Source organism: Cuculus canorus, chromosome 1 (genome assembly GCF_017976375.1).
Source record: "Cuculus canorus isolate bCucCan1 chromosome 1, bCucCan1.pri, whole genome shotgun sequence".
Lineage (NCBI taxonomy): Eukaryota > Metazoa > Chordata > Aves > Cuculiformes > Cuculidae > Cuculus > Cuculus canorus.
In genome coordinates, this window is record NC_071401.1 from 137,264,428 (window position 1) to 137,278,645 (window position 14,218).

General features: G+C 38.1%; 1 protein-coding gene across 19 annotated transcripts in view; it reads right to left on the reverse strand.

Annotated features, from left to right (window-relative positions):
- SOX5 (SRY-box transcription factor 5) overlaps positions 1 to 14,218 on the reverse strand; it is a 651,718-nt gene that overhangs the window by 33,493 nt on the left and 604,007 nt on the right. For 16 of the 19 annotated variants that reach the window (XM_054078778.1, XM_054078736.1, XM_054078763.1 and 13 more), the window contains 2 exons: positions 7,517 to 7,694; positions 2,517 to 2,689 (listed from right to left, as the gene is read on the reverse strand). In XM_054078778.1, coding sequence (XP_053934753.1) covers positions 2,517 to 2,689; positions 7,517 to 7,694 — 351 coding nt within the window. The remainder of the gene's footprint in view (positions 1 to 2,516; positions 2,690 to 7,516; positions 7,695 to 14,218) is intronic. The other 3 variants (XM_054078814.1, XM_054078701.1, XM_054078695.1) reach the window with 1 other exon arrangement.

Sequence of the window (14,218 nt, forward strand, 5' to 3'; positions counted from 1 at the left end):
ATCCCAAGCCCTCCAGTTGCCTTAGAAAAATTTTCAATTGAGCAAACAATTTTTTCTTCCTGCTGCCTTGTAAAAGAACCCCTCTCTGCCCTCCACGAGCCCACCAGGAGGCATGAATTAGAGAGGAAAATAAACTTCAACAGGGATTGAGGGTGAGAAGTGAAAACAGAAGGGGTAAGGAGAATTCCAACAATAGGAAAGTAACAGAATAAAGTGAATGCAGATGGTTCCACTCCTGTTACTTAATCAAAAGGCTGTGCAGAGTCACTAGAGCCAGCACAAAGTCATGTGTTAGAACAACAGCTGATCTGTATTAAAGAAGATTAACTTGCAATGCCATGGTGGAGGGCCTGGGATTATTTTATGTACTTCCATTGCCGAACAAGCCGTCACTACAATTACTGCCCTCCGATGTGAATGACTGATCTGTAACCACAGCTAAACAGCATGCTGCTTAGGGGCCTGGGTGCTTCATGAAGATGAATTTCCATACCATCAAAGTGCTTTTAATGGGCTTCCTGATCCAACCACAAGGCCTGCTTTGCAAGTATATAGAACTCAGGATGAAGGCTTCCTGTCCAAAAGGATTTGGTCGGTTGTCACTTGACAATTCCCAGCCAGCACAAGGGAGGAGAGGGGGGAGATAGGTAGAGTTGTCTCTGCTTTGGAGGATTAAAAAAAAAAAAAAAAAAAAAAGAAAAAAAAAAGGGTACAGATGCTTTCTGAATGCAACCAACTGCTGTATCCACAGCTGAATTCAATGCGCTTAACAAATAACGGCAATTTAGCTATGCTTGCGAGGAATAGCTTGAGTCACTTTGCATTAGCATCTGGCTGAGTGTTAAAGTCATTTCTACATGGGGAGCAGAGAAAAGAAATTTCTGCTCCGAGCATCCTTTCAAGAATGCTTAAATATTTGAATATAAATTCCTTTGTGCTTGTGATCACTTCTTCTTATATCTGACACTCTGCTTTTCCCTCTTCCCTTCTGGTACTCTTCTATGTGAAATGCCGTGAACATGTTCCATCTCTCTCTTTCTTTACCTCTCCCCATACTCTTATTCCTCTAAGAGAGATGGTATGTATTGCCAAATACCTATTACACTGAACTCTTTTTTCCTTCCCCTTCCTCTCAAGAAAGTGCATGAAATTGGAGTCATTTCTACATCACTTACACCCAGCACAGGCTGATGAAAAAAGTACAGTAGGGAGAGACTCACATGTACATTTAACATTCATTACCCAGACTGCTGGCTTCTCACAACTTATTGATCAAACTCCATCTAAAAACAGGGAAAATGGAAAGCTATCCAAATTAGCAATCTGCTCATTCTGGACAATATTGTTTGAGTCACAAGCTTCCTAGGATGACTGACTTTCAAGTTTTTGCTAAATAACTGATCATTTTTATTCTTTCTATTTATCTGCCTCTCTCAGTGATTCACATGAGGCCTTTACAGTGAAAAGCCACTGGAAGTCGTTTCAATAATATTCAGTTTACACCAAATGCAACAATGGTCATCTTTGTTGTACTGCATGATGAAGGCTGTATCGCCTCAGAAAAAATTACAAGGGAAGAAAGGAATTGAGGACAAAGTCATGCTAAGTATATGATATCGGGATGCACACAAGAACTTGGATGTATCTCTTAGTTGGCAGTATTATAAGGACAGCTCACTACAAATGTGGCAGCAAAGACTGGCAGGTCTATTTATCCTCCATAAGCCACGAGAGTGCAGGAAAGACATCAGGTACTTCCAGAGAAAAGCAGCAAATGACAACCTCTTTGACATATGTGATGGAGACAAATTTTACTAGAGAATATTCATATTGTTGATATTTTGCATAGCACAGCTTTACAAGACAATTCAAAAGAAGATGATGGTAAGGTCCATACATTCTGCTGCCTCTAAGTTTCACTGCAAATATTTTGTGCAGTTTGTGTTGTCAATTCTCCATTTTTTCAATTTTGTTAAGTCATCTAACGTGACATGACAGTGCTACGTTGCAATGGTCACAAAATATCATATATGACAACCTCACAAGGCTAAATACCCAGAAGCTGAGCCCGAGCATCAGCAAAGCTTATGTTCCTAAAGAAGCTTGAATATTTTCAAATCCAGCTCATCTCACAAACACACATAAGCATTTCCATAAAGCAAGATTTCCACTTAGACCCAGAGATTTCCAAGATCACCTTCTCCTAACACATGTTGACAGGCTGGAACAGAGAATTAGTGGCCTCCAAAGTTCTCATGAGGGCTTTAATAATCTCTGCCTCCTCCCCACTCTCCTCTAAGGGTCTCCAGGTCTCTCTCTCATGTCATCTTTTGGTTGTGGTTTTGATTTTACTTTTTACTTTTTCTGAAGTAAACAACTATTCAGTATAAAAACGGGGAAGAAGAAAATAGAACAAGAAAAAGGAGGAGAAAAAAAAAGGAGGAAGAACTTATGTATCTGCGGGGAGAGCCAAATCCAATCTCTAATCCTTTACAGAAGGAGTCTTGGAAACTCACCTTCTCTGTCCTGCAGTTATTGAGACCCAGGCTATTGACAACGGCCACCTTCCCATCCAACACCTGTTGTTCCCTCCGAAGTTGCTCCTTCATCTGTCGGGCCTCCTGGATTGCCTTGGTAACAGCATCGTGGTCATTTAAATAACCTGACGATGTGATAGAAGAAAGGATATCTTAAAAAAAGAAAGTTACAAGAAAACACTTTAGCTTTCATCAATAGAATGCACCAACAGTTTATCATTATAAATGAGAAAGGGTTAAAAGGTAATGCCCAGAAACCCATCCATGCTTTGTAATTCTCTTATTATTACGATAGAGCCACCTGGATAGAAACCTCAGTGCCAAAATCATTGTCCTGATATTTGATCCCATTAGTTTCAATATTTCCCTGATGCTGCAGAGGTTAGCCCTGTGGTTTGCATGCAGCAGGATATAACCGGATAAGAGTTAGGGGAAGCTTTGATCATGCCAGCAATCCCAAACTCTTAAAAACATTTCATTCTTCCCCTTCTTAAAACTTGTGAATACATTAAAATAAACCACAGGTGGCGGTGGTTTGCTATAGATATGAAATGCATAATGCCTGGGAAGAGAAACCTCATCCACCGAATGCTCCCCACCACCACCTGTCATTCAGAAATGTATAAGAAACCACAGCTACATAGATCTACATTCCCACTCCTATTCATGCTGCTAATAGTAGGTCAAATGTCCACTGTTTTGCTGCAAATTCACAGCCTAGGGCTTAGCCTTAGTAGTCACTGAATTATTTCCTTTTAAAATGTTACAAGCATCACCGGCACAGCTAATACTATTTAATTTTATATGTGACACTTTGTCGGTTTTTTCCTTTAGCGTACTGTAGATTATACTTATTATGATCTGCATGTGATTTGTAGGATAGAATACTGATGGGTGACTCCAAGCCCCAGTCCATTTTTCAAACATTAAAGAAGAGGCTAATATCTATCAATCTCTCTCCCCTTCTCCACATCCCCACACGTGCATGCACGCACACACTTCTTTCTGTCTTTTAACTAGGGCATAAAAACGGCATAAAATGAATCCGTAATATGAAATTGCCCAGAAAAGGGACTTCTGTTTGTGACATGAGGCTAAATCTAACCAGATCCATTGGTGAATTGTGACAGATGGAGGGACTGTGAGACAGAAGGCAGGCACTAATCACACACAAAATGACCGGCTTGCCTCAACATGTTCCATGGATTCCAGCAAACTTTACACCCTAATCCATTTTTAGAACAAAAAACATCTGGGCCATAAATCCTCTAATCTGCCAAAACACGCTATTAAATCCCATGATTTGTTGAAAAACACTAAGATTAAAGAAAGGAAATATAAAATGGCTAACTGCCGTGTTAGGAAAGTGTTATTAATACTCTTTCTTTGTCTCAATTATGAATGTTCTGTTCCTAAAGAGCCTTGTCTAATCATGTCAGATTACACATCCTTGTTGTATTGCTAGACTCTTCTATCTGATCTGCTGATTGCCAAAAAACGTAGGACATTGTCTTGCTGCTTAAAACATTTCAGGGGAAGAAGCTGATGTCAGATTAGTTCAGTGCTGCACTGCTGTCAGGATTTTAGTTTAGTTTGTCGTTTTATTAGTGTTTTTTCAGACTGTAGACAGAATAGGACTGGCATTCCCATCCTCCTTGGCATGCAAAAACTGGAAAGAAAAGTTTCTGTGTGGTTTGACTGTTGTTAATTGTACTAACAGCTTTTGGGTAAATATCCAGGAACCCTGAGAGTTTTATATAAAATAACAACCCCCATTGCTTTTATCAAATGACCTAGTTCAGTAATTCCCAGCCAATGGAATTCTGGTAATTCCAGCTTTCCCAGCATAAGGCAGGATATAAGGATATAAGGCTGCACCAGCATAGTGCTTCCAGCTGGATTTTTTTTTTTTACCTCCATTTTATCAACTTGCTTGGTTTCTTCCCCACTTTGCATCTGTTACTGATCAAGCTTGCATGTAGTCAGAATAAATTAAAAAGGATGCAAACAAACAAACAAACAGTAGTATTAGTGCTGGTTGTGCTCTTGATTAGGCTAGGTAAATACTTTCAATCTGTAAAATACAGTCAAATTTGCCTAGGAGCTGGAATTCATGCCCTTCTCCAGATTATTTGGCTTTTCCTGAATACTGCTATCTTTGAGACAGTTTGGCACATGACAGTGAATAAAAGCAAGCACTCCTTATGTTTTTCAGTAGCTGCCAAGATGCTGGTGTGCAGGGAAATGATTAATATAGAAGCGAGTTGAATGTAAATTATTGTTGTTTAGGGTAGGTGGTGAATTATTGACAGAGAAGGGAACTGCATTACACAAAATGCACTTAGTTACAAGGATTGCCAAACTAGCATAGAGATGTTGCAGATAATGGCAAAGGGCAGAGAGAAGTTGTTTCTGTTTTTAGTACACGGACATATGCCTGTTCCCAAAAAGAAATGCTTGGATTTAAAGTCATACATGAAGCCATGACATTTGTGACTGCTCAGTCTGTAGCATAATTTGTAAGCTATAAGGATAGCTCTAGAAAAGGACTACATATCTCTATGCCCGAATGCAGCTATACTGTTAATCACAGGAGGCTGTAAGTTTACATCCTCCAAAGACAACTGAACAATACATGAGCATTTGTCCATGCCACGAGAACCAAGCAGCCTGAAGGACTGCTTTCAGAGAACATTTTTATTTTGAAATTAGTGGCACTAACAAGTGACAGATCAACTGCATCTCAGCAAGGTAGGCGGTGCACATCTAGGTCAGAAAACTTGTGTTTCTCTACCAGTTTTAGGGACCTTGGTCCTATTGCTAAAAATGCTACTAAATTTTTTTGTGGTGTAGCTCCTATTGAAGGGTGAGTTGAAATTGTGCGCACACTTCTGTAAGATCATCACACGGCTTTAACATGCTTACAAGTTTTATTTGCTGTAGCTTTGGTTGGATATGACCTAGCAGCTTGCAGGAAAAGATTGTAGAGTATTCACATAATCACAGAATGGTAGGAGTCTGGAGCCTTTTATTCTTCTATTCCTTCATTAAAGGACAGACCTTTGTTAGAAGTATGCAATGCCTGTCCAGTTCCTGCACCACAGTTAAAGACTGCTTATCTTATATATAGTATGCAGTGATACTGCTCAGCAACCTCAAAAAGTCACTTTCTATATTTGTAGCTGAGAGAGATACAGCAGTGAACGCTATGTCATTAACAATAACTTAAGTATGTTATCTTTTGCTCCACAGTTTTCCATGGTTTATTAATGGTATAACACATTAATTCTTCTTACAAGACTGACCTTTAAAGCTCCATTCATCCTCACAGCTTTTATCCAATTACATTATCACTCATTACAGGTACAGCATTTCAAAATCTGCATTTTGTTAAAAGAAGTAAATTGCAGGGGTCTCAAACCTATGAAAAATATCAGGTGTGTAGGGAAAGAAGACTGGAGAGAACAAGAGATGTCCTGCCACAGAGAAGTAGGTCAGATGCTTAACTTTACATCTAAATGTGATGCTCACTTCATGAAGGACAAAACAATGGATGTGAAGAAAATTGAAACTTGATGCATTGCACATAGAGAGCAGTGGGACCAAGCAAATTAAAGATGATAGATATTATTACCTACCACGGCTAAAGAGGGTAGGGTTAATAGTAATACATACACTAGCAATGAACTATGTGGTATTTACAAAATGTTCATAAAATTGTAACATGTCATACCAAATAAAGTGATTTTCTTTCCTAAAAGGCATAAAAATATATTCTTTTATATGTGTAACTCCTGTCAGCATTAGCAATAATCATGTATGCACAGTGGGACGGTAACATAGTGGCCCCTAGATCTGTTTTGATCGTTGGACTTAAATATGGGTCTTCATGGTTGTCTATATAGGTAGAATATGGATTACAGAAATCTTGGGAGAGATCTATAGAGACACACAAAAAAATTTTCCTGCATAGCACTGGGATATCACAGAAACAGCTTCTGATAGGTTTGACCTATGGTGTCTTTTGTTCTGTGTGCTATCTCTGAAAGTGGCCAGCCGGAGATGTTTTAGCAGGAACAAGACATATGGAAGCAAAGGTACAGCAATCTACAACAACTCCCTAAGCATAGTTTGATTTACATCCTGAAATTTTAATCCAGGTAATACTAATAAATAAATGTTAATATTTTATAATTTGTTAGCATTTAATAACAGTATTTTATAATAAATAAATATTCATAAATAAAATATTTCAGTTAGAAGGGTGAAGAATGGAGTGTGTCCACAGTTTACTTACACACAAGAAGAACAGTGCCTTTAACACATCATGCTTTGTCAAATCACCATTAGGACTGTTATTATTTAGATGGTCTTTAGGTAGAGAGGTAATTTTGACAGGAGGAAGAATTAACGCTATTTTGCGGAACAATGTTAAAGATGGCCAATCAAGACTTTTTTTGCAAGACAAAAGATCAAACTAGTTTTTTTTGAAAGAACTTGGTGATTATTTTGCTTATTAAAGCAACCAAAACTACCGCTCCATGCAGCTTTTCAGTGGACTAAACACTAAACCTGTAATTTTGCAAAAATGTATTGGCATATATAGACTTTTAACTTAAAAGGATTTTTTTTCAAAGTTTATGCATCACTTTTAGAAAACATAGTAGAATATCATGTGTCCTTAATGCCCACTATTAGACAAGTTGCTGTCTTTAATATGTGACGTTAAACAAACAGAATTTATTAACTGTTATTGATAGAGCAGTATCTGAAATAACACAGGTTTTTGTTTTCTGAGTCTGTAAAAGTTGATATTTCCCAAAATCATAGGTCTCTGGGAGTTTCTTCACTGATATCAACAAATGTAGCGCTATGTTATGGTCAAAGCATGACAGCTCATGCACCATGGCTGATAAATACCCACTTTCTAATAACATCTATTAATTGTTATAAGGAGTGGCAAATGAAACTGAGCTTACCTATTGTGTTAGATCTGGCTGAGGGACTAGTTAATGTTGCCGGCACAGAAGATTTTAGTGAACTGGCCCCACTATTTATTCTCAGAGTTGGCATATGAGGCGAGGTGGGTGATGTGGGAGACTTGCCATCAGATGTCTTGGGTTTGGCTGAAAGGTTCAGAGGCTGGGCTACTTCATCCTACAACAAGTAGAAGAGAAAAGAATGTTATTAAAAGAACTGCTGTTGGCACAACACTGTCAAAGCAAAGACAGTTGTTTTCAGCTCATATGAACTTCTAAACCAGAAAGGTTGTATCATACATATTAAGATCAAATGTGATACCAGTTTGTCATTCCAGTTTGGAACTGAGATGACTGATAAACTGGAAAATTAGCATAACATGATCAGAGAACATCCCCCATTTGCACGTTGTATGTAAGAATTTTCTCTGAAGAAATGATTCAAATATATCCTTCTATGATGGAAATGAAAAGCACGTTTACAGTTATATTTTATTGTCATTTTAAACTTGATATGGATGAAATTTATAAGAACTGAAGAGCGTTTTCACTTAAAATTCCACAACCACAAATCAAATTGGGCAAATGTGTTTGAGTGAATGGGCGTTCAGCTGGTGTTACAATAACCTGTATAATTCTGCATAAGCCCTTAGATGTTTTTTGGGGTGTGTGTTCTGTGGAGCTGGATTTCCAAGATTTCAGCAATTATTATTATGCAAAAATAGGGAAAATGGTGTGACATTTTTTTCAGGGTAACTGCAATTATTCCTAAACCTGGCTTCATTACACAGAGTAACAGATACGGCTATAAAACACATTAAAATACTAAGTAATTTATGTTTGTTTGACAACAAGGGGGAGAAAAAAGGGGGGGAGAAGAAGATTTTCCATAAGGGGGACATTTTAGAAATTATTTTAACGGACTTTTAAATAACCAGTATTAATGGATAAGGTATTAGGTCCAACCATCACACATTAGCGCATCTTTCCTCTAGCACTGTGATTAGGAAAGACATCCGTTACCTAGTGGGAGTGTTACAACACACAACTTAGGTTTCAGCTGTAGGCACTGAAGCAGCTGATTCTGATCTCCCCAGGTTCTAAGTACATTCACTGTTATTGAATTATTCCTGATTTACAATGATGCGAAGCTGACTGGAATTAGACTCATAATGTTTGCGTGTTTTACTGTTACCACTAAGGTATCTGTAACTACTATCTAATAATACTGATTCTTTTCCACAGAGGGTGGTGTGCTGCAGTAAAGAAGGAATTTTATAGTTGCCTATCACTTGTGGAAGCATGATGTAGATGTATGCATCCAAACACTGGACTCTTCCATCACCTAAAAGCAGCAAGCTTTGAGCAAAGCATATTTTATTATTTGATTATTTCTACACTTTTGTAATAGTTACGGTGAAAAATAAATTAAATCTTAGAAAACAAATGTATCGGGGACATTGTGGACAGAGCTATAATCCTTAAAGTGGTATTTAAGCTGTCCTAGATGCAACTTGTGCATAAAGTAAAGGGGGGAAATATCAATGCATACATGCACTTAAAAGCCTATATTCTGTATACTCAGAAGCCACTTAGAAGGCAGAGTTCTGCTGATCTTTTAGGAGACTTAACGCTCAGGGTTAAAAATGTTGCTCAGTTCAACCAGCATTTGCCATTTTAAGAAGGTATTTGTTATTTACAGAAGTACAAATCCACCTGTATTAGAATAAAATAGTTGAATGTATTAGCCAAATAAAAGGGGACTTGCTCTGCTGTTCCACCAATTTCAATTAAAAAACCCAAAACCACAACAGTGCAACTGTAATGTTGTAAAATCGGTAATGAGATAGTTGCATAAAAGTGTAAGTACAAACTAGCCAATGAACCAAACAAAGTGACCCTTTGCCAGACCAGGATCCCTGAAGAGTGAAGTGATCTCTTTGGAAGACGGTATCAAAAGCAATGCAAGCCTGCCCACACACTTGTTTCAGTTCAGTTCAAGACTGGTTAGTTTCCATGTATATTCAGTTCTTGTCCTCTGCTCTAAGCCACAACAAAAGGGGCTATTTAGTTTCTGATATAGTAGTCAAAGTTGCAGTGTGCTCTATGGCCACTGGAATCCCAACTGAAAGCAGCACTTCAGTTTATATGGAGAGAGCAACCAGACCCTGGTGGGAATAGCTCTCAGTCAGTGCAAAGTCATCTTGGATTCCAACCTGCATCCTCATGCTAAAATGATTTTTTTTTTTTTTGGTCTCGTCCTTTCAACTCAGTCCTTCAGCCATCCTGTCCCTATAAAGTTCACTACTTTCCCTTATCTCACTTCTTCTCCCTTTCCTCAGATCTTGTGTTCCCTTTTTTTTGATTGGTGTGAAGGCAAAGTCTTGTGCAAGACCACTACAGAACAGAACAGTGGTTTTGGTCTCATTTAATGTAAGTTAGAAATGATGGGGGTGTTTTTTTTCCATTGTAGGCATCCAGCAATGAAACTCTCTGCGCTGCAACTGTTCTTGGTAGTAAGAATGCTCTTCTTCATTCAAGTCAGCACAGCCTTGTCTGGAGCCAAGAAGGATAAGGCCTTGTGGAAATAATAGAAGTCGACAGTTCCAGAGTTGATAAATGTCATTTCAAATTGCCCCTTCATTCACTTTCATTGTGTGTTCAGGCTAATGGTAAATTAATCAGAGGTCACAGAAGCTTGGTTCTCATAAAGGAGGATAAGTAAACAATTTTCAGCTATTCTATGTATTTACAAAATGACATTACTTCACTGTTTGCTGTACATAACATTTTCACTTTTGCTATTTCAAAGAGCATTCTTAAACCCTCACCGGAAAACAAATACATTAAAAATTTAGTCAGAGAGTTTAGAAATCCTACGGTGGATCATCAGTTGATAATAATTTAAGTAATTTCCTTTACCACACTGGTCTACACTGATTTATTCCATGGGAGTCTAAAAAGTATCTAGGAGACAGATAATAATATACAATCGCGTTAAGGGTAAATATGACTGTTAGGGTCTTCAATCCTATACTCAGTGAGAAATTTTACTCTTTTTCCTATTTGCAGACATAAATTCAGAACTCTCTGCTTTTCCGGTTTAAATCAGGAACTGTACTGTCTTCGTTATTTATTTGCACCTGCATAACCATAAGGAGAATTAAGTGTTGGCCGACCTTTATTTGTAACTACAAAATCTCCCAGCTAACATTCTGCCACGTTATAGATTAGCAGGCTTCACTCTCAGTTATATCAAGGTTGTTTATAAGTGCAGCATGACAGCTAGGGCAAATAAGAGTAATAAAAAGAAATAAATAGACGTACCAGGTAGATGGTATCTTTTAACAGCCAGGAGATTTGATTTTATACAGTGGGATCACAGAATCTAGAACTGCTCCCTGCACTTAGTTTTTATTAGAGAGAGAGCTCAGTATTGATTGCTCCCTGCCTTTTTTTTGACATGCAGTTATTCTAAGATGCCATTGATAAGAGTTTTTTTTCAAGCGAGTATTTTTTAGAGTTAAACAAAGTCAAACACTTATTTATATAGCAGCCAAAGTGATTAATACTTAGACCAGAGGACATTAAGACCCAAAATGCTTGTAATAATATAAACACAGGTGTGATGAAAGTAAAATATGATCTTGGTTAAAGGTTATGAAATGCTTCCTTTAAAGTAGCACATTACATTTGTCTAACAAAACAAAACACGCACGTACAAATATAGAGAATAAAGCATAAACAAAAACACATGATGGAGAGCTAATAAAATGAAGTACCCACAGCAAAAGCAAAGCATTGGTAAAGAGATTCCCATAATCTGTATCCCAGCAGTATCAGAACAGTCACTGTTTTGGGGAGAGCTGGTGGCTTCCTTCCTGGGATTGGAAGACTGTCATTAACTGAAACTTAAGACCTTGGAGAACTTCAAATACTTGTTTTGCTCTAGATTTTTCTCCCAGCTGATCTCAAGACATATGAAGGAAGATGTAAGCACCTTCCACCTACACCAGAATTTGAGCCATAAACAACACATTCAAGAGTTCTATTTGGTATGTTCACTCACACTCACTCAATTTATATAATTTTGAGATTTCATACTTAAGCATCAGACATTGAAAATCCCCAAATGTAAGTGTCTGACAAGCAACATTTAAGCAGAAATACTGCTGGTAAGTTGAGTGTGCATCACATTGGTTTTATAAGGTTCGTATGGTCCTTTGAAAAGGCAAAATGCTAGGTAAAGAAAAAGTGTTTGTTAATATGTGAGGAAAGATGCAAGAAAGCGGAAAAGAAAGGATTTAGTCACAGTCATACAGTAACGTAGCAGCAGGTTTCAGATAGACCTAGGAATTCTGACTTGCAGTCACCAACGCTACAAACAGTTGGCTGAAACCAAAATTTCTGAATCTTTCAATAATGCTCTATTTACTTCCTCCTAAGATAAAAGATTAATTTATCTCTGTGGAGAATAGGTATCTAAAAGAAGGGAACAGAATCTGATTTTGAGAATGTCTCTAAATTGTTTATTCAAAATAGCACTATTTCAACACCAAAAGGTGAATAAAAGACTGCTAGCCTAGATGAATGAACCAGTCTCAGAGTAACAAGAAAAGTGGGGTAGTGGGTAAGAACCTAAACGATTCATTTGGGTTTATTAATCTCATTTCTTTTCATATACTTTAAAGATTAGTATACTATTAAAATACAGTAACACAATTATTGTACTGTCATTTGAATCCAAGTGCTGTATCCCACTGTGGTACATACTGAAGGTCCAGGTTGCACGGTTTATTACAAAACCATGAACTACTCTGTGCTCATCTGACTGGCAATACAAATGTGCCTAAATGACCTGGCATAAGCACAGCCTAGCACGCTCTACTAAAGAGGCTTTTCATGACCTTTGGGAACACATTTGCCACATCTTGCTGCCTATTTAAATGACCTTGACAGTATAAATTACAGCCAAATGAGTTAGAAATAAGAAGCTGGAGAGGGGGTTTCTAAAGGAATGCCTCTGCCACCTCACCAGAAACAAAGCCTCATTCCCCTACCCTGTTTCTGTTTCGTGGAGATCTTCATTTCAACAGAAATGCAAAATAGGGAGCTCTCACTGGCATGTCTAAGGCAGAAGACAATGATGCTATTGTTGCCTACTGAACAATACAGCCAGTCAGTGGCTTATCCAGGCTTATTCAGTCTTGTGCTCATCTAGAAATGTCTAACCGCTACATATTAGAAACTGAGGTGCAACGGCATATATGTAAAGAAAATCCTTCAGCATCACTGTCCATAAGACTACAGTTGTCCACACAGTCACACAAAGATACTGGCAGCTTCCTTCATATCCCCTCCCCTTCCTCTGAAGCTACTCAGGGTGAAATTATCAGTTGTGATAATAAGAAGCCGAGAGGTAAAGGCAGTTGTGAAACATGTTGTATAAATGAATCATGCTGCTGATATTATCCTCACTGATGAAATAATTGTATTAAATTAAGCAGGGATGTTCACATGACAGGATGGGTGAATTAGATAATGCTCATCTGCAGCTGTACCTCCTCCTGCCATATTCTCAAGTTTTGATTAAGAATAATGTCTCCCTTCCTGAAAAGGTGGAAATTTCTTTAACTACACAGAAAAGGAGAGGTAGCGATATAAACAGGCATCTTGGTTACAATATGATAAGAACCACAATAAAATTATTCTTCACATCAGAGTAATCAGTTTATCTTACTCTTGCTCAAGAGTTTCAGTGCCAAAAGCAGAAGGTACAAATAGACTTGTCAGAAAGGAAAAGGTACCAAAGACGATAGAGAGGGCAAATATTAGGAAGAAATGTCTTCTTTCTTTCTAATCCTGCAAAATACACAGACTTTTTCTTCAGTGATAGCTTCAGAAACATCTCAGTCTGAATTTCTGCCTATTATCTAGAGAAAATTTTTTTATGGCGTTGCTTTGCTGCCTAACTTTTCCTGAATGCATCACCCTCAGAAAGTAGACACTTTTTCTTGACTCACCCAATCAAAGTTCCTTCCAGTCCTTACTTGATAGTGCCCAAGTACTTGATAGTACTCTTATTCATTCGGCTCAAAACAAAGCAGGGAACTGAGCTGCCTTACGCTTGTGACAAGTATTATTTTAGTTCTCTCATCGGCTTTTTTTTTTTTTTTAGGGAACTATTCAACGAACAAATTGCTCCCAAATTCTGATTTATACACTGGGAGTATTCTTGTAGTCTCCATTCCTGTTCACAAGGAAAACTGGTGCAGGAACAAACCATCTAAATCTGTTTGTAGTACCAGGAACAGACAGGATTTTTTCCTGTCCTTTCTTACAATGCTAGGGGCTCTCAGTGAAGAAATTCTCTGGGGACTCTGTCCTCTCAGAAAGATCCCTAACATCTTCCCCTTTCGTTTTTCTTTATAGTAAGCCTAGCTGCCAGGCAAGAAGTCTGCAGTTACAAAGACTAATTTGCTGCCCTGGAAACCCCAAGCTTTGATTTTGTCTAGTCCACATGTCACTGTAAAATAAGAGAACTGCTGCGTGGTTTTCCTCTGTATTTAGCAGTGTTTTTTCCTGAAGTCGTACACAGGATTCACAAACAGATGTAGTCAAAACAAAAGAGAGGCATGCAAAATGACCTGTCTATAAACATGGAAGGCCCTAGGAGCTGGATGCCTTCCCCTCCTCCTCACA